Source organism: Agelaius tricolor, unplaced genomic scaffold, assembly GCF_023055355.1.
Source record: "Agelaius tricolor isolate 1412-34295 unplaced genomic scaffold, bAgeTri1.0.p SCAF_28, whole genome shotgun sequence".
Classification (NCBI taxonomy): Eukaryota; Metazoa; Chordata; class Aves; order Passeriformes; family Icteridae; genus Agelaius; species Agelaius tricolor.
In genome coordinates this window covers 8,793,848-8,820,498 of record NW_027269288.1, presented here as the reverse complement: position 1 = coordinate 8,820,498, position 26,651 = coordinate 8,793,848, and the positions used below count along the sequence as shown (strand labels likewise).

Here is a 26,651-nt window from a genome sequence, read left to right as displayed (position 1 = left end):
GATGAGGAGAGGCCACGCCCCCGCTGCCGAGCGCCGCACAAAGGGTGGGGGGCGGGGTTAATGAGGGGGCGCGGTTAGTGCTGGTGGGCGTGGCCTGGAGGGGTGTCCCAAAATAATTTATGCAGGAAAAGAGTTTTGGGGTCGTGGGGGCCACCCTGGGGCCCATCAGCACCTTGTCACCCCCCAGAGCACCGAGTGCCACCTCCAGGGATGGGGACTCCAACCCCTCGCTGTGCAGTCTCTGCCAAGGCCTGGTCAGCCTTTCCATGGAGAAATTCCTGCTGATGTCCAACCTCAAACCAGCCCTGGTGCAGCTTAAAACTCCCTCCTCGTGTTCTGTCACTTGTTACGTGGACAAAGAGAGTGCCCACTACCTGGCTACAGCCTCCTGTCAGCTTGGTGTGGAGGGTGAGAAGGTCCCATCTGAGCCTCCTGTCCTCCAGGCTCAGCTCCTTCATAGAACATGTGGTGCAGACCCTTCCCCAGCTCCATTCCCCTTCCTTGGACACACTGCAGTCCATCAATGCCCTTCCAGTGGACACCTCCAGCCCATCAATGCCCTTCCAGTGGGCACACAGCACCCCAATACCCTTCCAGTGGACACACTGAACCTCGATACCCTTTCAGTGGGCACACTACAGCACCCCAATACGCTTCCAGCGGGCACATTGCAGCACTCCCAATGTCCCTCCCGATCTGAGGGGCCCAGAACGGGTCAGAGCACTCGAGGCACGGGCTCTGCAGAGCGGAGAAGGGAAACAATCCCATCCTTTCCCTTCCCTTCCTTCGCTGGCCCCCATCCTGCCCGGGAATGCCCAGGACAGAGGGATCGGCGGGAGGGGCGGGGCCAACGCAGCGGGGCGGAGCCAGGGATGTTATGGGGCGCGGCTAAGCATGAAAATAAGCTAATTTACATATTCATGGGCGTGGTTTTATCGCTCCGCCCCGGCCGCGCTACACGCCGGGACCGGAAGCGGCGGCCGCGTGGCGGAGGCAACATGGCGGCCCCCGGGAGGAGGTGAGCGCCGCACCGGAGGGAGCCAGAAGGGTCCCGGACACGCCGGGATGAGCCTTCCCCTCACACGCTCCTTTCCCCCCTCACACGCTCCTTTTCCCCCTCACGCGCTCCTTTCTCCCCCACAGAAAACTGGAGGAGCTGAGCCTGGACGAGTTCCTCGCTGCCGGCTCGGACTCGGAGCATGACGGAGGCTGGGAGGAGGAGGAGGAGGAGGAGGAGGAGGAAGGCGGCCGGGCCCTTAACGGCGCTGCGAGGCGGAGGCGGCCGAGCGGGAAGGCGGCCCAGGGGCTGCAGGCGCGGCCGGGCAGGTGAGAGGAGCTCAGCCGGGAGAAAAGGAGATTTTTTTGCTTTCCACAAGTCCCTGACAGGAGGGGACAGCCCCAGGTGGGGCTCTGCTCCCAGGGAACGGCCTCAGTGTCCCCAGGGCAGGCTCAGGGGGGCATCAGGAGGAATTTCTCCATGGAAAGGGTGGTCAGGCATTGCCAGGGAGATGATGCAGTCTCTGGAGCAGTTCTGAGGAACTGAGAAACAGATTTGTGATAATTTTTCCCTGTGTTTCCATCTATCCCAGTGCAATCTGATATCTTGCTATCAAGATTTCTTAATCCTTAACGAAATGTTTTTGTCACAGCCTCAGCAGAGCTCTGAGCAGTGAATGAACAATTCCTTCTGTCCCAGCAGGAAGAAGGGAAAGGCATCAGAGCACAAAGATCAGCTCTCCAGGCTGAAGGACAGAGACCCCGAGTTTTACAAGTTTCTGCAGGAGAATGATCACAAGCTGCTGGATTTTGATGCCTCAGACAGCTCAGAGGAGGAGGAGGCTCTGCACAGACCCCCTGACACCCTGGAGGTACCTGATGGGATCAGAGACCTCAATTCCATGGGCAGTGTTTGTGTTCCAGTGCCAGCCCTGAATGATTTGGGATGGAAAGGGCCTTAAAACTCATCCAGCTCCAACTCCAGGCTGCTCCAAGCCCTGTCCAGCCTGGCCTTGGACACTTCCAGGGGTGGAGCAGCCCCAGCTTCCCTGTGGCAGCCTCACAGGGAGGATTTGTTCCCAATATCCTGGGCTGTCACTCCATCAGGTGTTTATTCCCATCTGAACCGTTCCTGCTTTGCACAGAGTGCTGGGAGCAGCCCTCACAAATCAGCCCTGCCTGCCTCCCTCCTCAGCAGTGCTCAGTAAAAGAGCTGGGGCCAGCCAGGGCTTGTAGAAACCTTTCCTCAGTCCCTCCTGCTGGTCTCTCTAGGTAGCCAGTGATGAGGATGAAGATGATGAAGACGAAGAGCAAGAAAAAGTCAAAAAGAAGAAAGTTTCCCTCATCCACGTGAGCTTGAAGATGGTGGAGGAGTGGAAGAAAGCTGCCCGGGTGAGCAGGGATTTGGAGCACACAGCACTGGAGGGTTCTCCTCCCTGCCTGTAAAAGGGTCAGCTTGGGATTTGTTCATGTGGCACAGAGTTTATTTATTTGTTTGTTTATCTGGCACAAAAATTATTTATTTATTTGTTTGTTCATCTGGCACAAAATTTATTTATTTATTTGTTCATCAGGCACAAAATCTATTAATTTATTTACTTGTCCATCTGGCATAAAATTTATTTATTTATTTGTTTGTTTGTTCATCTGGCACAAAATTTGTTTATTTATTTATTTGTTCATCTGGTACAAAATTTATGTCCCAAGCCCCCAGAGCTCTTGTGCCTTCAGCTTGGCCTTGGGCTGTAAAATTCAAGTACTGCCATCCCATATGAGAGAGCAGCTGCAGAAATGTGGCTCAGAGGAGGCCAGAATGATCAAATTTGGGTTTTTTACCCTCTGGCAGCTCCAGGAGCTTTCTTAGTCCCATATTGAGCAGTGGTGGAATAGCTGAGGGGGATGAAGCTCAAACTGGAAGCTGCTTGCTGTTGATTAATTCCTTCTCAAGCCTCAGCAATTAGAAGCCTGTTTCAGGGGAGGTCACTGAGTTTGTTAACCCTGCCCTGATGCCTGAGGATGGAGCCCTTCTTGCCATCAAATTCCCAATGAATTCCAGTCCCCCTGTCCCAGTCAGGAGCTCCAGGAGCTCCCTTGCTTCTCCTCCTCAACACCCCCTTCTCTTCTTTCCCCAGAGGAATCTCACCCCAAAACTCTTCCATGAGATCACCCAAGGCTACAAGGCAGCTGTGGCCACCACCAAAGGGGACAGTGGTGGTGACCCCAGCAAGTTCCAGGTGACTGACACTGCAGGTGAGGGAAGGGAAATCCTCTGGGGGCAGGGGGGAAGAGCCCTGGCAGGAGTTAATTCTCCCTTTCCCTGCATTGAGGAGCTGGTCTTGCTCTGCTGCTCTGGGAGCTTTTCCTTCAAGGCTGGGGTTTGGTGCTGTTTCCTTGGGGAGGTGGCCCCTGTGCCTTCTGATCTTTGATAAAAAATGGAACATCAGGCAGACTGGGGGTTCTAGAAGGAAGTGCAGGAGCTCTGCCATGGGAATCACTGGCTCCAGTTCCTCAGGGACCTCTTTTCCCATGAGGAAAACCAGGAGTGCATGGAAAATCCCTTAAAACGCTTTCCTGGCTTGTTTCACGCAGTGTTCAACGCCCTGGTGTCCTTCTGTATCCGGGACCTGTTCCACCACCTGCACAAGCTGCTGCTCCCCAAAGCCCCCAAGAACAAGCTCAAGTAAGCCTGGGGGGTTGGGGTGTTCAGGAAGGCTGGGGGGATTTCCAGAGCTGCCTTTGGCCCTGGGAGAGGGGTGCCAGCTCTTCCCAAGCACTGAGTGCTCACAGGGCTCTTCTTTTCTTCCCCCCAAGGAAGAAGGAAGCAAGAAATTGATCCCACTGCTCATTTTGTTGCTGAAATCTGATTTATTTAGGTTTTTTTAAAGCTAAACCCAACTCTTGCTCCTTTCCAGAATGGTTCTCCCTTCCACCAGCCCCCTCTGGGGAAAGCTACGACTGGACATCAAAGTTTATCTTGGCTGTACCATACAAGTAAGAAACATCATCATTTTCTGTTTGTGGGTCACTCTGTGCCTTGCTGGGCTATTTTGGGGTGAGGCAGGTGGGGTTTGCCCCTCTGAGATTGGTGTTCATTGTTTCCCTGGCTTGTTTTGGAATGATTTGGTCCAATTAGCAATTTGGAGCTTCAGAGGATGCTTGGGTCAGAATAGGTAAGGCAGTAAAGAAAGGTTGAATTAACATTCTGGCAGCTCTCTCTGTTTTAATTTGTCTGGCAGATTAATATTTAATAGGCTTTAAAGGAGTTTGCAGTCTGTGTTCCTGCATTCTGCATCATTAATTCAGTTTTTGGTGCTGTGATCTCTGCACTTGAGGCAAACACTGAGATGTTCTCTTGGTGACCTCACATGAGGAATCTCTGACTATGAGAATGTTCCATCCCACCCATGCAAAATTTCTGGTGTTTCAGAGATGATGTGTGGATTATTTCTGGAGGAAACTCCTGCCCCCACTTAATTTTTTTTTTTTTTTTTTTTGAGATTGCTTTGTTAGCATCCCCAAATTGGAATATTAAAACCAACACTGATTGTTCAGCAGCTGAGGGAAGGGATGCCAGCAGTGACAGCCCAGGAGCTGCTGTGCCTCAGCTGGGAGCTGGCACAATGACTTAGCAGAAAGAGCAATTGGATCAGGGGAGCTTTTTGCTTTCTTTTTTTTTTTTTTTTAGCAGCAGAACATTGCAGACAAGGAAAAGCTGGGAATGCAGTCCCTGGGAGCAATCCCTGCTCCTGGGCTGCCTCCTGAGAGCCCTCAGCCCCAGCCTTCACCACTGTGGGTTTTCTGGCACTATTTCTGAACAAAATCTTCTCCTTTTGGTGTCCTTGGCCAAGTCTGCTCAGTCCAGAATCCTTGCAGAGCGAGGAGGCAAATTAAATGTGGACAAAATGCCTGTGCAGCTTCCAGCAGCTGGGACTGCATCAGGCAGAGGCTCTCAGAGTCACCTGGAGCTCACCTTGACTTCAGGTTGGAGCCTGGGTTTGTCTGCAGTGAGCTGAGCTGGACAAGCTGCACACACAGAGATTTGGTTCTTCACCTTTTGTCAAAGCCTTTCCTTGAGGGAGACTTGACCCAAATACCCAAAGAATTGCAGCTTCCCACCCAGAAATCCTGGAGAAACCCAGTGTGCTGTCAGGCAGCTCAGGTGGTGTTTCCTTGTGCAGACTGAGGGGGAGTTGGGCCGTTTTGGGGTCCTGCAGTGCAGATAAACTGAGACTGTGCAGTGTCCACAAGGGAGGTGCTGTGTGGTGAGCTCAGGGGCCATCACCATGCAGGGCCAGCAGCCTGAGCTGCCATTCCCAGGCTGAGGGACCTGCAGGGCAGCTCTTACCCCCTGCCCCTGCCCTGGTCCAGGTTTGTGTCAGCTCCTTCCTGGCCCAGCAGTGGTGGGAACCAGCAGAATGGCGAGGGAGGGAGGGTGACAGCCCTGCCTGCCAACTGGGGGTGCTTTTCTCTCCTCCACAGCTGCTGTCCTGCCTGACAGAGGCCTCAGTGGGTGCAGCAGTTCTGCAGCACGTGAACGCCACAGTTCCCTATTACCTGTCCTTCCCCAAGCAGTGCCGGGCCCTGCTCAAGGTAAGGGCACAGCTGGGGTGTGCCACTGGCATCTGAGGTGCTTTCCCCCCTTTCAGCTGAGCATTTGTGGTGTTTGGGCTGCATCCCCTGGCAGGCAGTCCCTTGTAGGGTTCCCTTGCTTTGCTGCTGTTCCTGGAGAGGATTCCTGCCTCTCTCCAGGTGCCACCAGGTGATGCCAGGCTGAGGTGGGTGTGGGGGTGGCTCTGTTTGTAGCTGCTGCTCCCCAGGGAGGTGTTTTGGGAAGCTGCTTCCTCCTCCCAGATGGAGGAATTGCTGCCAGGCCCTGGGAATGCCTGTGCTGCCTCTCCACCCGGGGAGCTGGGGGTGGAATATTTCTGTGGCAGCTCAGTCACAACTGCTGAGCGTGAGCAACAACACAGGAGGTGTGGGAGACACCCAGGGCAGCATTGGCTGCAAACTGCAGCTCTGCAAGGAGCCAGGGAAGCCTTTGGTGGTGGGGGTGACTGCAGTCATGCAGGGCTGCAGGCTGGCACACCTCACAGCTGCTGCAGGTGTTTCTGAGGGGGCTTTTCCAGCCCTGCAGGGAGCTGTGCTGGGCTCCTCACTGCTGCAGCTGGGCTCACTGGTTGTGGGGGCACCAGGTACTCCTGGGGCAGATGGAGTCACTCAGGAGAGTTCAAATGGGTATTTAACCACACAAATAAAAGTTGTGTATTTTTTAGAGGTGCTGGTTTTGGACAGGTTCCTTTGTTGATCATGGGAACATCAGCTGGGGCTGTTGTGTGGTGTCCCAGTGAGAGTGTGAGGACAGAAGGGCTGCCAGTGACTGACTGACAGCACACTGTCACCTCTGTGTCACCTCTGTGTCACCTCTGCTGGGAAGGAGGGAGGTGCAGGTCTGTGTGTGGCCAGCCAGGAGCTCTTTGTGCCTTCACTCACCTGTCTCTGTGCTTTGTCCCAGCAAACCATCACCCTGTGGAGCACAGGGGAGGAGACAGTCAGGGTCCTGGCCTTCCTGGTGCTGAACAAGATCTGCAGGTACAAGAAGGAGGTTTACCTCAGCCCCCTGCTCAAGGTAAGCCTGGCTTTGCTGAGCCCTGCACCTTTTCTTCCTCAGGTTGTGTGCAAATACCTCAGAGCTTTGAGCTGCAGCTGAGCAGGTGCTGGAGGTGATGCTGGCAGCCTCCAGAAAACCAAACAGGGCAGAAATTCTGTCAGGTCAGGGTGATTGCTGCTTCCCACTGCTGCCCTTCCTGCTGGGGGCACAGAGACTGAGCAGGGAGGTCTCTGAGGAATCTTCATCCCCAGGTCCCTGGGTGCTGACATCCCCCTGAGCTGCTCTCACCTTTCAGCTGGGTCCCCAGGTGTATTTTCCTGCCTGCCACAGTGGCACCTGGGCAGGAGAGCTGTGCCCAGCCATCCCCAGGGTTCAGCCCCTCCTGCAGCCCTGTGCCCTTGCTGCCAAGCAGTGCTGGGCACGTGTCCCAGCCAGACACACTCCTGTGTCCCCTGGGGAAGGGACAGGCTGGGTTATTCCTTTCTGTCATCAGAGCAACGCTTCAGCCCTGCTTTGGTGTGAAATGTAAGCAGAACCTTACAGAGGAAAGGCTTTGTAAAGCATAGTTTAGGCCTTAGTAAGAGAGTCTGAGTATTCTGATGGGAACTTACCTAGCTAAGCTAGCCTGACGAGTTCCCATAAGAATAAAATCCTGTAACAGTGAAAATCTGCTTATTCTGCTGAGAAAGAATTCCAAGGCTGTAACTGTTAACAGCACCTGTAAAAACTGTCCTGAATCATTAAAAGAAAAATGCAAACAATATCTAGAAAGAGATACAAGCATGTAACCACCTCTAGTGAAGAAACCAACCAAACAAGGTAACAACTAGTTACCAACCAATTAGAATGAGGAGCAATACTTAGAGAAAACTCTATAAATTCAGGCTATGCTTTATATTTATTATTTATATTAAATATTATTTATACATATTATTTATATTAAATGCTTTATTGTTTATATTAAATATTATTTATACATATTATTTATATTAAATTAGTTGTATTTATTATTTATATTAAATATTATTTATACATATTATTTATATTAAATGCTTTATTATTTATATTAAATAATAATATCTATATTATTTATGTAATTATATATTAAATATGTATAATTAATTTACTTCTTAGTTTATAATTAGTTCATTTCTTTCACTGCTTGAAGAAGAGTGTGCCTCATCAATCTCTAAGCTGGGCTCACAGTGACAGTTTGGTCACACTGGGAGGGGCAGAGGAGTCCCAGAATGCTTTTTACTCTTACTTTGCACGCTGCTTTCTCATCTGTCACTATAGGACACAAAAGAGCACAAGCTCACCACTGTTCTCAAGGTGAAGGGAAAAAGGGACAGTTTATTTTCTGACTCTAACATTTATAGTTTTCTAAAAGTGACAGTAGATTAGAAAATGCCACTGGTTGAACCAACAGTCTATCAACTCTCTCCTCCTCCATAAAAGAATGAAAACCAATGAGTTATTTACAGGAAATGTGTGAGAAAGTTCACTACATGAATGTCAACATCAGAAAACTTAGAAAATCTTAAAAAACCCAAGGTGACACTCATCCTCTTCCCCTCCCAGCAAATGTACATTGCCTTTGTGAAGAACTCCAGGTTCACCTCTCCCAACGTGCTGCCCATGATCAACTTCATGCAGAGAACACTGACGGAGATGCTGGCCCTGGACAGCCCCAGCTCGTACCAGCACAGCTTCATCTACATCCGCCAGCTGGCCATCCACCTGCGCAGTGCCATCACCCTCAGGAGGAAGGTGGGCACCCTCCTCATCCTCTGGGGCACCTGCAGCGGGGCTGGCCCCAGCCACAGGCATCAACGGGGGATTTGTTACACGGCCTTGGCAGGACACACCCTGGGCAGGGCAGGAGCCTGAGGGAGGCTCTGCTAGTGCTGAGGAACAAATGGCACACGTTAATCATGTTAATAATAATCAATTAATAATGTACACCAGCCTCTGGTACGAAACAAGCAGGTAAAGCACCTCTGGTTAGGGATCTGAAAACCACCAAGCCCAGAGCTCCAGGCACACTGCAAAAGGCATCCAAGGGGAACACAAAACTGCCACAACAGGGTTGCCTCCATGGCTTTTTCCTTGGGACTGTCTCTAACCCTAAGATGATTTCCCTGCCTATGGTTAGGATTTTTAAAGCAGAAGGCCCAGAGCTCCAGGCACACTGCAAAAGGCATCCCAAGGGGAACACAAAACTGCCACAACAGGGCTGCCCCCATGGCTTTCCTTGGAACCATCTCTAACCATCTCTAGGCTGATTTCCCTGCCTATGTTTAGGGTTAGGATTTTTAAAGCAGAAAGCCCAGAGCTCCAGGCACACTGCAGCTGCCAAAGGCATCCCAAGGGAAACACAAAACTGCCACAACAGGCCTGCCCCCATGGCTTTTTCCTTGGGTCCATCCCCAACCATCTCTAGGCTGATTTCCCTGCCTAGGGTTAGGATTTTTAAAGCAGAAAACCCCAAGCTCCAGGCACACTGCAAAAGGCATCCCAAGGGAAACACAAAACTGCCACCACAGGGCTGCCTCCATGGCTTTTTCCCTGGAACAGCCTTCGCCCTAGGCTGGTTTTACTGCTCTGCCAAGGCCACCCTGGGGTGTTGCAGCTGCCTGGCAAATTCTGGGGCATTTAATGGACTTAGCAAAGCAGCTCAGAGCTTGGGGTTTCAGCCACCTCCAGTGTGACCTGGGAAATCTGAGTCAGATTGCTAATCCTGGATTTTGTCCTGTTTAGCAAAACAGACCCCACAGATTAATTGTTGAGCTGCCCCCAAACAGGGCAGGGTTGGTGCCCAGCTAAATCTCCTGGCCCGTCAGACATGGGGATAAATAAGCAGAGATAAATGAAGTCTGGGCTGCAGATCCCCTAATTGGATTGCACTGGCTCCTTACACCCTTAGTTGTGGCCCAGACAAGGAGTAAATCCATTTGATTTCACAGCTGGGGGGGCTCGTGGCCCTTCAGATGGGAATGGCACCACCAAAATGTCCAAATGCAAGCACTAAGCCTGTCTGAATGGGCAGGGATGGTGCTGGAAGGTGATTACCAGAGCAGATTGCTCGTCTGCTCTGTGCAGGAGAAGCTGAGAAAATCTTCCTGGTGCATCTCAGTGACCTGGGGAGAGCTGGCACAGCCCTGCCAGGGCCAGCTGTGCCTTGGCTCAGGGCCCTGCTGCAAGGTTTGGCCCAGTGGCTGCAGTTGAACATTCTGTGCCTGTCTCAGGACTGTGCATCCTGCTGCTCCATGCAGGAGAGATGAGCTGGGCCTTGGAAATCTGGAAAAAGCCACGAGTGGGGGCTGAGGCACCTTGTGGGTGCAGTTGGGCAATACCTGCAGAGCTGCAGGACTGAGGGAGTGGTTTCCTTCAGGGACTCCTGCTCCAGCTGGGCTTTCATATTTTTGTTATTATTTGGGATTCCCCGAAAGTGCTGGGCTGATCCTTTCTCCATGCTCAGCTCAGGATTCCCCAGAAGTTCTGTGCTGATCCTTTCCACAGTGCTCAGCTCAGGGTTCCCCAGAAGTTCTGTGCTGATCCTTTCTCCATGCTCAGCTCAGGGTTCCCAGAAGTTCTGAGCTGATCCTTTCTCCCATGCTCAGCTCAGGGCTCCCTGGCCACATCCCAGTGCCTGCTGTGAGCCTGGGCACTCTTTTCCTTCTCAAAGCAGCCCCACTTAGCACAGCAGCCTGGTTTTATTTATTCCCTTTATTTCCTTGAGGCACTGGCTGGTACCAGTGAACTTGCTGCCCTGGCAATGGCAGCTCCAGTTGTTTTTCCTCCCTGGGCTTTGCAGTGTGCTGGATAAAATGAGCCTGGACAGGGAGCAGAGTGAGCACCTATCAAATGCCACATTTTCACATTTCTGCCTTTATTTTCCCCCCCTTTCCTGCAGGAGAACTTCCAGTCAGTCTACAACTGGCAGTACATCCACTGCCTGTACTTCTGGTGTCGAGTTCTCAGCACCATCCACCCCAGTGAGGTCATGGAGCCCCTCATCTACCCCTTGACACAGGTCATCATTGGCTGTATCAAGTGAGTGGAATTCCTCATTCTTTTTGCTCTGCTTTGGTGTGTTATTTTACAGTTCTGTGATTTGGATTTAGCCATGAATGGTCTCAAAGCTGCTTTTAATTGAAGTTTTTCAGCCCAAGATGTGTGTGAGCAGCTGTTTAGGGGGTGACAGAGCTGTGGTGTGGGTTATTCTTTCCTCTTTGTATAAGAAAAGTCTCAGCCTGAATAACCTGGGCAGATTATCCTTGTAACTGCAAGGAAAATGATCCAGAAAATCCTCATCTGCAGCTCTGTAAATGCATTTAGAAGCTGCATTTTTGGTGCCTGTTTGTTGGGACTGGAAGAAGTGGGACACAGTTGTTATTTCCAGGATGTCTGTTGAGAATTCCCTCCTCACATCAGCTGAGATGGATGAAATGTTTGTGCTCTGAGGTGCCTGTTAACATTAGCATTGAGGGAATTTGGGGATCTCTGGTGATCTCCCAAATCCTGTTAGCTCTGCTAACCAGATTCTCAGCTTTAAACCCAGCTCTGGAGGAGCTCCCCACGGTGATGGAGATAAGCAGATTTAAACGATCAGATAAGAGGATGCAAACATCCCCCCTGGCACCCCCCTGCTCTGGGATGGGTCCAGGCACCTCCCTCTCAGTCAGGGGCAGGGAATGGGGTGAGGCTCAGCAGGGTTTAGCAGCTTGCCATGAGCTGCAGGTACTGCCTGGCGAGGCTCTGGAGGTTCGGGGACCCCCCTAGGTGGGCTTGGGGTGACCTCACTGTGGCCTTCCAGGAGCTGAAGGAGCTACAAGGAAGATGGAGAGAGGATTTCCAAAGGATGGAGGGACAGGACACAGGGAATGGCTTCAAACTGAGAGAGGGTGGCTTCAGATGAGACAGCAGGAAAAAATTCCTCCTCCTAAGGGTGGGGAGGGCCTGCAATGGATGTCCCAGAGCAGCTGTGGTGTCCCAGCCCTGGCAGGGCCCAAGGCCAGGCTGGACAGGACTTGGAGCAGCCTGGGACCGTGCAAGGTGTCCCTGCCATGGCACTGGATGAGCTCTAAGTCCCTTCCAACCCAAACCATTCCCTGATTCTGTGATTCCAGCGTTGGGAAAACAGAGTCAGATCCCACCTGCATCCCCTCGGAGCCAGGCTGGGCTGTGGAGGAGGCAGAGTGGCAGCTCTGGGGGCTGTGGCTCCATGGGACAGCCACTGTGTTTATTTCATATTTTTATTGGTTTTATTTTAATTTCTTTTTATTTAACATACTTATTTCAAAATTTCTTTTTATTTACTATTTCTTTTTGTTTAATATTTTAATTTTTTTTAATTTAATATTTTTATTTGATATTTTTATTTTAATTTGGTTTTATTTCTTTTTAATATGTTTATTCTTTTTATTTACTATTTTATTTCTATTTAATATTTTTATTCTTTTTATTTACTATTTTATCTTTCTATTTAATATATTTATTTTTATTTCTTTTTATTTAATATTTTAAAACTTCTTTTTATTTACTAGTTTTATTATTTTATTTAATATTTTTATTTGATATTTTTATTTTAATTCGGTTTTATTTCTTTTTATTTAACATTTTTATTCTTTTTATTTACTATTTTGTTTTTCTATTTAATATATTTCTTTTTATTTCTTTTTATTTAATATTATAAAATTTATTTTTATTTAATATTTTTCTTATTTTATTTAATATTTTTATTTGATATTTTTATTTTAATTTGGTTTTATTTCTTTTTATTTAACATTTTTATTCTCTTTATTTACTATTTTATTTTTCTATTTAATATATTTTTATTTCTTTTTATTTAATATTTTAAAATTTATTTTTATTTAATATTTAATATTTTAATTTATTTTTTGTCTGTTTGTCCTGCCCAGGCTGGTGCCAACGCCTCGGTTCTACCCCCTGCGCATGCACTGCATCCGTGCCCTCACGCTGCTGTCCCAGAGCACCAGGACCTTCATCCCCGTGCTGCCCTTCATCCTGGAGGTGGGTTGGTCCCTGCCCCAACCCTCACCAGCAGCTCCCGGGGTCCCACTTTGCTCATTCCCTGAAATCCCTGGCAGGCAGTGCCAGAATTGCTGAGAAAACAGAAAATGGAATTCAGCGTTTGCTGTGTGGGAGCTGTGCCTGCAGCAGCTGGGTGCAGCACGCCCTGCCCGGGGCTGAGCTGGAGCAGGCACAGGGGAATTCAGAGCTGCAGGAGCTCCCCAGCCCCATCTGCTGCTGTGCTCACCTCGTGCTGAGGGCAGAGAGGTTTGTGACTGCAGACAGCAGAAATGGAAGAAAAAAACACTTCAAGAATTAAAAAAACTTCTTTAGGAAGATTCATGTGAGGGCTTGAGCTTGGCATGGGGCTGGCACTGAGGAGGAGGAGGAGGAGGAAGGACACACTGCTGGCACAAGGGGCTGACTCAGCCAGCCTCACTCCTCATCAGGTTCCCTTGAAGCAAAGGCTTTTGTGGTTTGGGGTTGTTGGAAAGGTCCCTTGCAAACCACATCCTCAGCCTGTGGAATGTTTGTAATGCTCCTGCTCCCCGGCCTGGCTGGCTCTGCCATTCCCCTGCTTCCTTCCTCCTGCTCCTGCCTGGCTGAAACCCTGCCAGCCACGGTTTGGGCCAGAGGCATCTCCCCTCTGGGGCCGTGCTGCTCAGGGGAGGATTCCTTTTGCTTTTCAGTGCTGTCAGAGACAGAACTCAGAGCCTTCCCCCCCTCTTTGCATTCTGGCCCTGCCACCTTGTCCCCAGTGTGGGTGCAGGCCCAGCCAGGTGGTGCCATTCTGCACCCTGATGGAAAAGCTTGGGAAGGGAGGGCTCCTGGGCCCAGGCCTGGCAGTGCTGGGCTGCTCAGCTGCTCTGCCCCTGGGAGCTGAGAGCATGGAACTGCTGCATCCCAGCTCCCTCCCCACTCCCCACGTGGCAACCGGGAGCTTGGGAGTGCCAGAAATCCCCAGACCCCTCTCCTTCCTGCCCGTCCCTCCCTCTGTCTGCCTGTGGTTTTGCTGGTGAGGTTTTGTGGCCCCCTGGTCCCTCATTATCCCCTCCCAGGCTCCCCAGGCATTCCTGGACATGAGTGAGGCTGTGCCCAGCCTGGCTCCAGCCCTCAGCGTGGGAGCCACACTTCCCCCCTTCCCTGCCGCCTCCTGGGCCCCTGCCAGAGCCTCTGGCTGCCCTTCCCTGCCTGCCTGGGGGCCTGGGAGGGTGCCAGGGAGCCCCAGAGTCTGCCCTGGGGGATCAATAGCTCTGTTTGGGCCACAGAAATAGCTGTGCATAACGAGGTTGTGGCATCGATCCCCCAGGCGAGGGCTCTTTGTTTGCACTCTTGTCCCTCCCTTCCAAAGAACCTGGATTGACAAATAAAATGTCAGAAATCAATAGCAGCCTCCTGCTCCTGTGGCCTGGGGGCACTGCTGTGATCTGAGCAGCCTCTCCCTCCTCTCCAGCCTCCCCTGGGCTGCATCCCCGCCACAGGGGCTGCTGATGGATCTGCTGCTGCACACAGGGAACAGAAATGATGTCCTGCCCTGGAGGGCAATCCCAAAGTGTTTGGGCACTGGGGAGAGGAGCTGGGGCTGCTGCAGGGCCTGGGTGAGCAGGAGGTGCTGCTCACCCCTCTCTGGGTGCCATCAGGTGTCATCAGTTGGTGGCTTGGTAATGTTTAAATGACATTGAAGCCTCCCTTGATGGCCACAAGGGACCTGCCTCAGAGCCAGTGGTTGGACCAGGTGTCCCTGGGACAGTGATTGCAGTGACAATAGTGAATTTGGTGTGAACATCACCTAGGATTGCTTTGGAACTCTTCTCACCTCAGGGATGGCTCCAGACCCTGCTCCAGCTCTGGGGTGCAGCCTCTGATCGTGAGAAAGCTGGGGCTGAGGAGCAAAGCTCAGCTTCCTGTGCCCTTGCTTGTGTTGGCTTCCTCTTCACAGCTCAGCACCTTGCACAGCCAGGGCTCCACAGCCTCAGGGGGGGCTTTGTTTGCTCCCCCCCTGTCCCTGCCTGGGCTGTTTGGGAGAGCTGTGGGGCAGTGATCAGAATTGGGGTTCCTGGGTTGTTTTCTTGGCTCTGCCACCACCTGCCTGCCCTTGGCTCAGTTGTGTGCTGGTTGCTTTGTGCTGTGATCACCTTGAAACTCTTTTTTTTTTATTTTATTTTTTTCTCTTCCAGGTTTTCCAACAAGTGGATTTCAACAAGAAGCCAGGACGGATGAGTTCCAAGCCCATCAACTTTGCTGTGATCCTGAAGCTCTCCAATGCCAACCTGCAGGAAAAGGCCTTCAGGGTGAGTGGGAGCTGGGCTCCCTGTGACAGGGACTGTGCTCCATGTCCCTGTCCCCAGGGCTGCACAGCCTCTCCCAGGCTGGCTTTGGGTGCTGTAGGAGTTCTGTGGGTTTGGGTCGTACCCAGTCCCTTGATTTGTGTTTCTCCTGCTCAGGATGGGCTCATTGACCAGCTCTATGACCTGTTGCTGGAGTACCTCCATGGCCAAGCCCACAGCATTGGCTTCCCAGAGCTGGTTCTGCCCACTGTCATCCAGGTAAGGGGGCAGGCACTTCTGGGGGTGCTGTGAATGTGCCCAGGGTGGGATGAAGTAATTTAAACTAACAGTGACCTCAGGAGGGCCCTCAGGATGAGGGGAGACCCATTTACCTCTTCTTGATTTGAATTTGAATTTGTGTTTTGGGGAGGGACAGAGGCATCACATCCAGTTAGGCTGGAGGGGAGGGGAAGGTGCTCTGCAGTTTGCATCTGCTGGGAGCCCAAGTGCAGCAGAGGCTGCAGAACTGCCCTGGGATGGGGCTGGGATGGTGAACTCAGCCGAGTTCTTGGGCATTCACAGCTGTTGCTGTGGGCTCTGGGAGCAGAACCTGTGCTTGAGCCCCAGCTTTTCCTTGTGCTCAGCCTCCCTGAGGTGCTGTCCACAAGATGGCAATCTTCTCTGCCAGTCTTCCCTGCCAGTCTTCCCTCCCAATCTTCCCTCCCAATCTTCCTTCCCAATCTTCTCTCCCAATCTTCCCTGCCAGTCTTCCCTGCCAGTCTTCCCTCCCAGTCTTCCCTCCCAATCTTCCCTCCCAATCTTCCTTCCCAATCTTCTCTCCCAATCTTCCCTGCCAATCTTCCCTGCCAGTCTTCCCTGCCAGTCTTCCCTCCCAATCTTCCCTCCCAATCTTCCTTCCCAATCTTCTCTCCCAATCTTCCCTGCCAATCTTCCCTCCCAATCTTCCCTCCCAGTCTTCCCTTCCCAATCTTCCCAGTCTTTCCTCCCAGTCTTTCCTCCTGGTCTTTCCTTCCTTTGGGGTGTCCCTGGAGCCCTGGCTGTGCCCCACAGGCTCTTTGGGGTGTCCATAGAGCCCTGGCTGTGCCCCACAGGCTGTTTGGGTGTCCCTGGAGCCCTGGCTGTGCCCCACAGGCTCTTTGGGGTGTCCATAGAGCCCTGGCTGTGCCCCACAGGCTGTTTGGGTGTCCCTGGAGCCCTGGCTGTGCCCCACAGGCTCTTTGGGAAGCAGAGCTCCGTGTCCCTGCCAGGGGCTGGCATCTGCCAGGCTCTTGGCTGCGTGCCCCGGGCTGGCACAGGGGCTGCCTTGGCTGCTGGGGGCTGGCAGCCCCTGTGTGAGCAGCCAGAGCAGCTCCTGAGCCTGTGGCTGTCCCTGTCCCCCCTGTTGGCAGCCCTGGGAGCTGGGTTTGGCTGCAGCAGGAGCTGTGCAGGCCATGGCTGCATTGCTGCATTGCTGCCAGGAGCTGTGCAGGCCATGGCTGCATTGCTGCATTGCTGCATTGCTGCCTGGCTGCTCTGCCCACAGCCCCGAGCTCTCTGCCAGGCTGGGGCTGCCCTTGGCTCCCAAGAGCTGCCTGGGGAGGGGATTTTCCCCTGGAGAGCTTCCAGCCCTGCCCTGCTTCCATCCATGTGTGCCCAGCCTCCCTCCCTCCCTCCCTCCCTGCTGGGCTGCTCCAGCTGCAGGGGCTGTGTCCCTCCTCCTCCTCTTCCTCCTCCTCCTGCTCTGGGGAAGCTGGGCTGAGCTTCCCAGCCTCAGCTTCCCAAACTCTCTGCCTGCAAGGCAGGAAGCCCTGGCAGATGAAAGGAGAGCCAGTGGGGATGGGAGGCACTTCAGAGCTGCTGCTGCTGCTGCTGCTGCCCCAGGGCTGACCCGTGGTGGGCTCTGCCTGCAGGGGCTGGGGGGAAGAGCCCCTTCCCTGCCCAGAGCCCTGGCAGGCAGCACAGAGCAGCAGTGGGAGCTTGGAGGGGCAAAGCTGGCGCTGAGGGAGGAGCTGGCAGGAGCCAGAAGGGCAGGAGGTGCTGCCCTTCCCTTCCCTTCCCTTCCCTTCCCTTCCCTTCCCTTCCCTTCCCTTCCCTTCCCTTCCCTTCCCTTCCCTTCCCTTCCCTTCCCTTCCCTTCCCTTCCCTTCCCTTCCCTTCCCTTCCCTTCCCTTCCCTTCCCTTCCCTTCCCTTCCCTTCCCTTCCCTGTCCCCAGGGAATGTCCCTGCTGCTCCCAGGGAGCTGGGCAGGGTTTGGCTGCCCTGCAGCATTTCCAGTAAGAGCAGCTGGGGTTTTGCTCTGTGCTGTTTCAGGCTGGCAGTGGGACAGAAGCAGCCCCAGTAATGACAGGGCTGGGGTGGGAGCCCTCCCTGCATTTCCACAGGCACACGTTGGTGTTCTGGGTGCTCTCACTCTGCTGGGATCCCATTGTTCCAATTGCCAGAGCAGGGAAAAGCACACACAGACCCTGAGTTTCCCCTCTCTGTCCTTTACCCTCTTTTACTCCCCTGGCTGTGTCCCTGCCTCTCCACCCAGGGCTGAGATCTCATCAGGTCTCATTGATTTCAGTGGCAGCCAGGGGTGGGACTGTGAGGGGAGCAGGGATGGAGCAGGGGCTGTGTTTGGAGCACCCAGCTCCAGCCTGCACTGCCCGAGCCCAGGATGCTGCAGGATCTCTGGTGACACTCGTGCAAGGCAAGAAAAATGATAATGGAGGTGGCAGGGGATGGAATGGATCTGGGGCTGCAGCTGGGGGATCAAGTGAGATAAACCCAGTGACAAATGCACCTCTCAGTGGAGATAAATATGCAGCACCCATGAAAAATAAATATTTTAGAAAGGGGGGCGAGGGCAGGACAGGCTTCAGCAGCAGAGGAATTGTTGTGCTGGTGGTTTCTTTGTGCTTTGGGGGAGGCAGGGAAGCTCTGAATTCCCATTTTTTCTGAGCTGGTGCTGTGATGGCAGCTGGGATGTGCTGGAGGGAGAGGGACCAGGCTCCCTCCCAGGGCTTGTGTTCTTCCCCTCCCTTTCCTCTTGCAGCTGAAATCCTTCCTGAAGGAGTGCAAGGTGGCCAACTACTGCAGGCCCATGAGGCAGCTGCTGGAGAAGCTGCAGGAGAACTCAGCCCACATCTGCAGCAGGAGGCAGAGAGTGACCTTTGGGGTGGCCAGCACGGCTGCTGTGGTGAGCATGGGGACAGGGGACAGCCTGGGGACAGGGGACAGACATGGGGACATGGGACAGACATGGGGACACAGGGACAGACATGGGGACATGGGGACAGACATGGGACAGACATGGGACAGACATGGGGACACAGGGACAGACATGGGGACATGGGGACAGACATGGGACAGACATGGGACAGACATGGGGACACAGGGACAGACATGGGGACAGACATGGGGACACGGGGACAGACATGGGGACAGACATGGGGGCATGGGACAGACATGGGGACACGGGGACGGATGTGGGGACAGACATGGGGACATGGGACAGACATGGGGGCATGGGACAGACATGGGGACACGGGGACAGACATGGGGACAGACATAGGGACATGGGACAGATGTGGGGACAGTATGGGACAGACATGGGGACACGGGGACAGACGTGGGGACAGCCTGGGGACACAGCACAGACACTTTTCCACTTCAGCTTTGGCTCCCTCTGTGTCCCTGCTCTGCCTGGCCTGGGGACAGTTCCCAGTGCCACACTCCTGACCCAGCAGCTGTTCAGTAACTGAGGCAGAATTCACAGATCCACTGAGTCCTGCTGGCCCCCACAGGGCCCAGGGGCTGGGAACAGGGGTTTGGGAAAGGGTCCTCACCTGGTGCCTTGGCTGCCTGTGCTGGTTGGAAAGCGCCTGGAAACCCTTGGAATGTGTGTCCCTTTCTCCACAGGAGCAGTGGGAGAAGCAGCTGAAGGAGGAGGGGACCCCCCTGAGCAGGTATTACAGGCAGTGGAAGAAGCTGAGGGAGAAGGAGATCCAGCTGGAGATCAGTGGCAAGGAAAGGGTGAGCAGCAAAGCCTGGGTGTGAGCCCTGGGGACAGCAGAGCCACGGCCTGGGGACAGGGACAGCCAGGGAATGGGGACAGGGACAGCCAGGGAATGGGGACAGCCAGGGAATGGGGACAGGGAATGGGGACAGGGGGACAGCCAGGGAATGGGGACAGGCAGGGAATGGGGACAGGCAGGGAATGGGGACAGCCAGGGAATGGGGACAGGGGGACAGCAGGGAATGGGGACGGGGAACAGCAGGGAATGGGGACAGGGGGACAGCCCAGAGTGGGGCCAAGTTCCTGCCCTACACTGGCCCTGCTGCTGTGGTGGGACATTGCCCTGCTGCTGGAGCAGCTCTCTGCAGATTGGGGTTTTTCTCTGTTCAGAGAGAGGCAGATTTGGGGTTTGGTATATTCAGAGAGGCAGATTTGGGGTTTGCTGTGTTCAGAGAGGCAGATTTGGGTTTTTCTCTGTTCAGAGAGGCAGATTTGGGGTTTGCTGTCCTGCAGGCTGCCCTGCAGCTCTGCTGGTGAATGGGGCTGTTGTGTGGGGCTGTTGTGTGGCTCGGTGGGGACTGGTGGCTTTAATGATGCAGCTTTGTGAGCCCCAGCAGGAGAGGGAACACCATGAGGCCCATTAGGGCTGGGAAAATCCATGTCCCATTAGCAGCCATTGGGGGAAAAAGGCAATAACGGGAAGAAAGAAAGCCAGCCTGGCTGGGAGCTGCAGCTTGCCTCAGACAACAGCTCTGACCCTTCCTGCCCATTCCATTTGCTTTTCCCAATGGTTTTTAATGGCATGGGGACTAATCAGCTTGGTGAGACCCTGCAGATAGGAGTCCTCTGGCCGGGGATTAACAGGCTGGCCCCCAAATTAGCAAATTAGTGCCTGTGTGTGATGGGCACAGGGGCTGTGCCAGTGCAAATCTCAGTCCTTGGGGGCCACTCCACAGCACGTTGGGGTTTATTTCATTTTGAGGGGTCTCAGAGGGGGGAGGTGGCACAGCTCAGCCAGCACCAGGCCCTGCTTGATGTGCTCAGCTTGTGCTGGTGTCACCCAGAGCTGCCTTTGGAAATGGGGATTTTTCCCTGTGGGAATGTGGGAGCCCAGCTACCAAACCCCTGCTGCCAGGACAGGAGCCTCCCTTGTGCCCTGGGAATGATGGAAATGATGGAAATGATGGAAATGATGGAAAATGCTTTCACCCCAGGTGGGGCTGGAGCACAGCCAGGCTGGCAGGGGCTCTGGGCAGTGGGAGGGGGCCCTGGCAGGGGCTCTGGGCAGAGGGAGGGGTCCCTGGCAGGGGCTCTGGGCAGTGGGAGGGGTCCCTGGCAGGGGCTCTGGGCAGAGGGAGGGGTCCCTGCCCATGGGGTCCTTTCCCACCCAAACCACTCTGGGACCCTCTGCCCAGCCCGGGGTGGGTGCCAGCCATGGGGCAGCAGCTTGGCAGTGCCCCTGTCCATTTTGCTTCCCAAATCTCTGCCCTGGCACCTCTGGGCTGGGTTTTAAAGCCAGCCCTGAGCTGCTCCCCAGCACAGACAGGGAGGAGCAGAGGCCTCTCCCCCTGAGGCAGGAAGAGCAGTGGGAAGATGATGATGATGATGATGATTTAAAATGAGGCCCCTGCAATGGTGGAGGGTGATTTGTTCCCATCCCTGCTGGGCAGTGCTCAGCTCCAGGATCAATATGGCCCAGCTGGGGACCATAACCCTGAACAGGCTGGGGGAAATTGCTGGAATTGGCTGCAGGAGCAGACCCACAGCTCCACCTCCTGCTCCCCAGTCCCATCCTGCCCGTGTGTCCCTGCTTTCCCACTCAGGCTGTTCCTGGCTGCTGGAGGGGTTTTGGGGTGCTCTGAGGGGTGGCAGGGCAGCAGGTGAGTGCTGGGTGTTTCCAAGCAGGGCCTGATGTGTGCTGAGCCCCAGTGCTCCCAGGAGGGGAGTGCAGCCAGGCAGGGCAGGGGCAGCTGAGCTCAGAGAGCGCTTGGGATTTCATTTGCATTCTGATTATCTTTGCCCTGCTGGCCTGAGCCCTGGCGAGCAAATCCTCCCCCTAATCCCCCTCCGGAGAGGTGTAAAGAGCACTCAGGTGGTGTCAATTGAGGGCACTTTAATGGCATCGATATTGGCTGCCTGCTCCAGGGGCTCTTGGCCCATTGATCTCCATCAGGGCAGGGGCTGCCTGCAGCCCTTGAGCATCCTCAGCACCTGAAACGCTGAAATCTGCCCCAAAACCAGGGAGTGGCTCAGGATCTGCTGCTCCAGAGGTGCCCAGCCCAGCTGCAGAGCTCCCCCGTGGGTATCCCCATCCTCATCCTCATCCTCACCCCTGCTGGGCTGCCAGCCCTGCATGGTCCATGAGCAAGAGCAGTTTATTAGGGCAGGATCAATGCAGCAGCAGAGCTCTGCGTGCCTCCCTCGCCCCTGGGAGCCCTCACAGATCTGTGGCTGGCAGCAGACAGCCCCAGCTGCTCTGGGCAGGCTGGGCAGAGCCAAGTTCCTGCCTTTAACCACAGCCTTTGGCATCCAGAAGCACAGATGAGGGCTGCTCTTACTCTGGGGTTTGTTTTCTTTCCAGCTTGAAGACTTGAACTTCCCAGAAATCAAACGCAGGAGGCCAGATGAGAGGAAGGAGGAGGATAAGAAGGAATTCAAGGATCTCTTTGAGCTGGACAGTGACTCTGAGGAGGAGAATGGTGGATTCTCTGTGAAAGGTACAGGGCTGGGGCTGGGATTGCCTTCTCCTTGTCCACAGTCCCCTTTTCCCTGTCCACAATTCCAGTTTCCTTGTCCACAGTCCCCTTTTCCCTGTCCACAGTCCCATTTTCCTTGTCCACAGTCCCCTTTTCCTTATCTACAATCCCCTTTTCCCTGTCTACAGTCCCATTTTCCTTATCCACAGTCCCCTTTTCCCTGTCCACAGTCCCATTTTCCTTATCCACAGTCCCCTTTTCCCTGTCCACAGCTCCTTTTTCCTTGTCCACATTCCCTGAGCAGGTTCTGTGCATGGCAGGGGCTCCCACCAGCACGGGGACCTTTGGTCCTGTCCTTGCTGCACTTGTGATTTATTGATTTTATTTTATTATTCATTTTATCCTGACTGATGCCCCGAAATCCCGGAGAGCAGGGGCTGATGTCACCTGGGCTGTGACCACGAGAGGGCCACAGTAAATTGTGCAGCCTGCCTGGGAAGTTGAGCACAGAGTTTGGGATAAACCTGGGAGTTCCTCTGGGGCTTGGGATGTTTGGGATGTCCTGGGTGGGTGAGGCAGGAAGGGAGGGGAATCTGCAGCTCCCTGTTGGTGCTGTGGATCCAGGGGAGATGCTGCTGCTGGGCAGGAATTCCAGCAGGATCACACCCCCAGAGTCCCCCAGGGCACAGGAAAGGTCCTGGATGCTGGGAATCCCAGCAGATCAGGGTGGGCTTCCCCTGGAATGGGAAATGTTTGTCAGGCAGGAAAGGATCCCAGGCTGGGCTCTCTGCAAGGGCTGAAGAGGGGAGAAAATCCAGTCTGGGAATCTCTGAGCAGGAAAGAAGCAGCAGCTGGGGAGGCTCCTGCTCTCCTGTGTTTTCCAGCTGGATTTCTGGCAGAAAGGGAAAGCTGGGAATTAGGAATGGCTCAGGAAGAGGTGCTGGGCCCCTGCAGCAAAGGGAAGTGGCTTTGGGGGGATATCAGTGAGAAATGAGGAGAAATCTCCCCTGGAGTGAGTCTGGCACTGCTGAGCTCATGTTCCACTCACACCCTGACACCCCTGCAGGGAAGGGCAGAGCCTCCGATGACAGCTCAGAAGCCAGCAGCAAGGAGTTTGGGGAGGAGGATGATGATGAAGAAGGAAATTACGAAGTGGAGGAGGACGAGGAGGAAGAACTGGAGGAGGACAGCGAGTCAGAGGGTGAGTGGGCAATTCCTGACAGCACCAGGGCAGTGGTGGAGCACTGGGGCTCCTGTTCCTGCACCAGTGGGGGGCACTTTGGGGCCCCTGTTCCAGCCCCAGTGGGGCACTTTGGGCTCCTGTTTCTGCCCCAATGGGGCACTTTGGGCTGCTGTTCCTGTCCCAGTGGGGCACTTTGGGCCCCTGTTTCTGCCCCAGGGGGACACTTTGGGCTCCTGTTCCTGGGGCACTTTGGGCTCCTGTTTCTGCCCCAGGGGGGGCACTTTGGGCCCCTGTTCCTGCCCCAGGGGGGCACTTTGGGCTCCTGTGCCCCCTCTGGCATTGCTGCTGTGCCCAGCCCTGCAGGGCTGCCCGGGATGCATTAATGAGTGCCTGGCATTAATCAGTGCCTGGCATTAATCAGTGCCTGGCATTAATGAGTGCCTGCCCTGGCAGCCAGGATTGCTGACCCTGTCCCTCTCCCCAGCAGAGGAAGGCAGGGAAGGAGCCCAGGATGCCCAGCAGAGCAGGAGCTGCCCCCGGGGCCTGTCCCGCTCGGACCTGCAGCAGCTGGCACAGGGAGGGGACGACCTCGTGCAGGACCTGGAGTTTTCTGATGAGGACTGAGCACCCCAGCCCTGCCCAGCCTGAGCCCTGCAGCACCTGGAGCTGCTGCCAGAGCCAGGAGCACAGGTGGGACCAGCCCCAGGTCCACAACTTGGACTTTGCAACTCAACTTGGACTTCTCCAGCTTTTTCTACCAGTTCTGCTTTTGGTACCAATAAAACCCGAGGCCAAGTCAAGGCCAGTACAAACTGCTCAGCAGGGGGAATAAAAACTCATTCAAATCTGCTAATCTCAATAGCACAGGGTTCACTTCCAGCTCCTGCTGAGTGGGCTGAGCAAGGGCAGGTTCTGTCCAAGGCTCCCCCTCTCTGCCCCAGCAGCCACCCCAGATTTAGCTCTGGGGCCATCACCAAACCCTCCCTGGGGCCCAGAGTGCCTTAAGGACTGCAGAGACTCTGCCAGAGCTTTGCAGCTTCCCTGGAAGCCTTGATCAGTTCAAGCTGCCCCAAGTGTGCTGCAGAAGGAAACTTTAAATTAATGTTTCTTGGGTTAGGGACGTGCAGCCATGAAGGAATAAGGAAAGGCAAAATTGATAATGTAGGAAACACTGCCCAGTTGAGAACTGCACCACCTAAACTATAAAGAAAACATTTTCACTTTGGCAAAGATTTTAACTTACCTGTTCTTCCCAAAGAGGAAGGAATTCCCTTTTTGTCCTGGCTCTAACTTGGCTGCCTTCTGCCAGCTGGGAACCAAGCCTGGGTGGGATTCCAGGCAGGAATGTGGCAGGAAAGGAAGGACAGAGACTGCTTGGGTAAAGCCAGGTACCATCTGTAAATTAAGGGTTTTTCTTTTTTATTTAAATTGATTGCTGGAAAGCATTTTTATTGTGATGTGATGGATAATGAATTTTTTTTTCCTTTTTTTACAATATAAAGAAGCTAAAGTACCACCAAAGCTATTCTGTAAGAAAAACGGCAGCACGTGCAACGTTTAAACAAAAAACAAACCCAAAAATAAAAAGGGGATGGGGGAGGGAGGAGAGAGAGACAGAAAAGTACCACATGTGATTGTTGCTCACAACTGTACAAGTCACAGGAGGTCACCCCCAGGAGTTCCCAGCTCATTCACAGTAGTAAAAACTCTGCCCATTGCTTCAGCCTGGCCCCCTCCCCTGCAGCCAGGGCTGGGGGCCCAGGGCTCTGTCTGGTGGTGCTCAGCAGCCAGATGTGCACTCATCCACCTCTGGAGCAAGCAGCCAGATGTGCACTCATCCACCTCTGGAGCAAGCAGCCAGATGTGCACTGATCCACCTCTGGAGCAAGCAGCCAGATGTGCACTGATCCACCTCTGGAGCAAGCAGCCAGATGTGCACTCATCCACCTCTGGAGCAAGCAGCCAGATGTGCACTCCTCCACCTCTGGAGCAAGCAGCCAGATGTGCACTCAGCCTCCTCTGGAGCAAGCAGCCAGATGTGCACTGATCCACCTCTGGAGCAAGCAGCCAGATGTGCACTGATCCACCTCTGGAGCAAGCAGCCAGATGTGCACTGATCCACCTCTGGAGCAAGCAGCCAGATGTGCACTCAGCCACCTCTGGAGCAAGCAGCCAGATGTGCACTGATCCACCTCTGGAGCAAGCAGCCAGATGTGCACTCAGCCACCTCTGGAGCAAGCAGCCAGATGTGCACTCACTCAGCCACCTCTGGAGCAAGGCTGCAAACAAACCCCCCTGAGCTGCAGGAGGAGCCTGGGGCAGCCTCCTCTCCCCCGGAGCACCTGCTGCTCTTGGAACCACACATCCCACGGGGCAATAAATGCAGCCCTGCAGGGCTGGGCACGGGCACAGCCCCTCGGGGGCACTGCCAGGCCCCTGTGCCAGGCCAGGCTGGCTCTGTACCATCCGCACTAAGTAAACATGGACGGGAACTTGCCTTGTGTCTTTTTTTTTTGTCCTTTTTTTTTTTTTGTCTTTTTATCCCTTTTGTCTGTCTTTGGTATTGTTTTCAAAGTTGCTAGAGATGCATAGAACACCTGAATGAGGAAGTGAGCCCAGTTTGCAGGGAGGAGGAGGAGAGCTTGGCTGGGGTGCCTGGGATGGGATTTTTGCTCGAGGTACCGGCGGGAGCAGCAGAGCCCCTTCCCCTCCGTGTGGAGGCACAGCCCGCAGGTCCTGAAGGCAGAGAGCAGCCTGGCCATGCTTCCTGTGCAGGGCTCTCCAGCTCCACTGAGCACTGGCAGGGAACAGGAATGCTGCCTCCATCCTCCAGCATCCTTCTCTTCACTTGGCGTCGTCCCACGCCAACATCTTTGGATCATTTTCCTTCCTTCCCTTTCAATCTTTTTTTTTTTTTTTTGACAGTTCAGAAATCTCCGTGGTTTTTCTTTTATTTTCCCCAAACAAATTAAAAAAAGCAAACGCATCCAAAATAAAAAAAAAAAAAACCAACCCAAAACGAGAACCTTCCTGTGGTGCGGGGCTGGCTCCCGGCCCCGTTAGGACGGGGGTTTGGTGGTGTCGCTGAGCAGGGCGGGGTTCCCGTTCTCCTGCTTCGGGGAGCCCCGGCTGGGCGGGACGGCGCTGCCGAAGGGCGAGGCCACGCTGCCGGTGGAGGCCGGGCGGAGCTCGCCCGGGGCCGCCTCTCGCTCCGGGGGCCGCAGCCCCGGCGGCTGCAGCGGCAGCGCCAGCGGGAACCCGGCCATGTACAGCACCCGGCCCAGCCGCTTGGCCACCTGCGGGAAAAACGGGAAAACACAGCTGAGGGATGGCCGAGGGCAGCACGGGGAAATGGGGGCCAGGAATACCCCAGGGGTTGTGCAGAACGCCAGCTCTGGGCTCAGTCCCCAGGGCTGCTGCCAGAGACGTTCTCCCATCCCTGTATGTGTTCAAAGCCAGCCTGGACAGGGCTTGGAGCACCCTGGGACAGTGGAAAGTGTCCCTGCCCATGGCAGGGGTGGCACTGGACGGGACTGGTGTTCTATGAACAGCACTGGAATGGAGCAATCCCATTCCCAGAGCACCTGAAAAGCAGGGCAGGGAAGTTTCCTCCTCTCCTTTCCTCAAGGATTTTGTCCTGCAGTCCTGCCCCCTTCCCCCTGGGCACTTCAACAGGGCCCTGCTCTTCAAAGGGCCAAGGCAGGGAGGGAAAATAAAACTGCTGAGCCTCTCCCTCCTGCAGCAGCTCCTGCCTCCCTCCCAGCACCTCCACAGCTGCTTCCCATTTGAGCTTAAACAAAACCAGGGGCTGCTGCTGGACCCAGACAAGTGGGACATTATTCAGGGAGCAGCATCAGGGCTCTGCT

The 26,651-nt window shown here is 54.2% G+C and overlaps 2 protein-coding genes across 10 annotated transcripts in view; one reads left to right on the top strand and one right to left on the bottom strand.

The window, feature by feature from the left end:
• The first annotated feature begins 904 nt into the window (after positions 1-904).
• Positions 905-25,281, top strand: NOC2L (NOC2 like nucleolar associated transcriptional repressor). Of its 4 annotated transcripts, none has more exons than XM_071449387.1 (19): positions 905-1,018; positions 1,144-1,326; positions 1,700-1,868; positions 2,269-2,388; positions 3,129-3,246; positions 3,586-3,676; positions 3,909-3,987; positions 5,476-5,586; positions 6,509-6,622; positions 8,186-8,374; positions 10,521-10,660; positions 12,529-12,640; positions 14,818-14,931; positions 15,085-15,186; positions 17,944-18,087; positions 18,810-18,923; positions 21,488-21,623; positions 22,669-22,803; positions 23,273-25,281. In XM_071449387.1, the coding sequence occupies exons 1-19, from the start codon at positions 921-923 to the stop codon at positions 23,407-23,409; spliced, it is 2,406 nt and encodes an 801-aa protein (XP_071305488.1). In that variant the 5' UTR covers positions 905-920; the 3' UTR covers positions 23,410-25,281. The 4 variants fall into 4 exon arrangements, with proteins under 4 accessions (XP_071305488.1, XP_071305487.1, XP_071305486.1 ...); XM_071449386.1 differs by having other exon boundaries at positions 23,270-25,281; XM_071449385.1 differs by having other exon boundaries at positions 1,697-1,868.
• SAMD11 (sterile alpha motif domain containing 11) overlaps positions 24,175-26,651 on the bottom strand; it is a 78,878-nt gene continuing 76,401 nt past the window's right edge. For 4 of the 6 annotated variants that reach the window (XM_071449379.1, XM_071449381.1, XM_071449380.1 and 1 more), the window contains exon 14: positions 25,845-26,081. In XM_071449379.1, coding sequence (XP_071305480.1) covers positions 25,845-26,081 — 237 coding nt within the window. Of the gene's footprint in view, positions 24,733-25,051; positions 26,082-26,651 lie in introns of those variants that run through there. The other 2 variants (XM_071449377.1, XM_071449378.1) reach the window with 2 other exon arrangements.

Bases quoted from the DNA above. Each gene is read 5' to 3' on its own strand.
- NOC2L (XM_071449384.1), top strand. From the start codon at position 921: ATGGGCGTGGTTTTATCGCTCCGCCCCGGCCGCGCTACACGCCGGGAC. The intron at 3,247-3,585 runs GTGAGGGAAGGG...TGTTTCACGCAG, and splicing joins CCAGGTGACTGACACTGCAG to TGTTCAACGCCCTGGTGTCC. The intron at 8,375-10,520 runs GTGGGCACCCTC...CCTTTCCTGCAG, and splicing joins CCATCACCCTCAGGAGGAAG to GAGAACTTCCAGTCAGTCTA.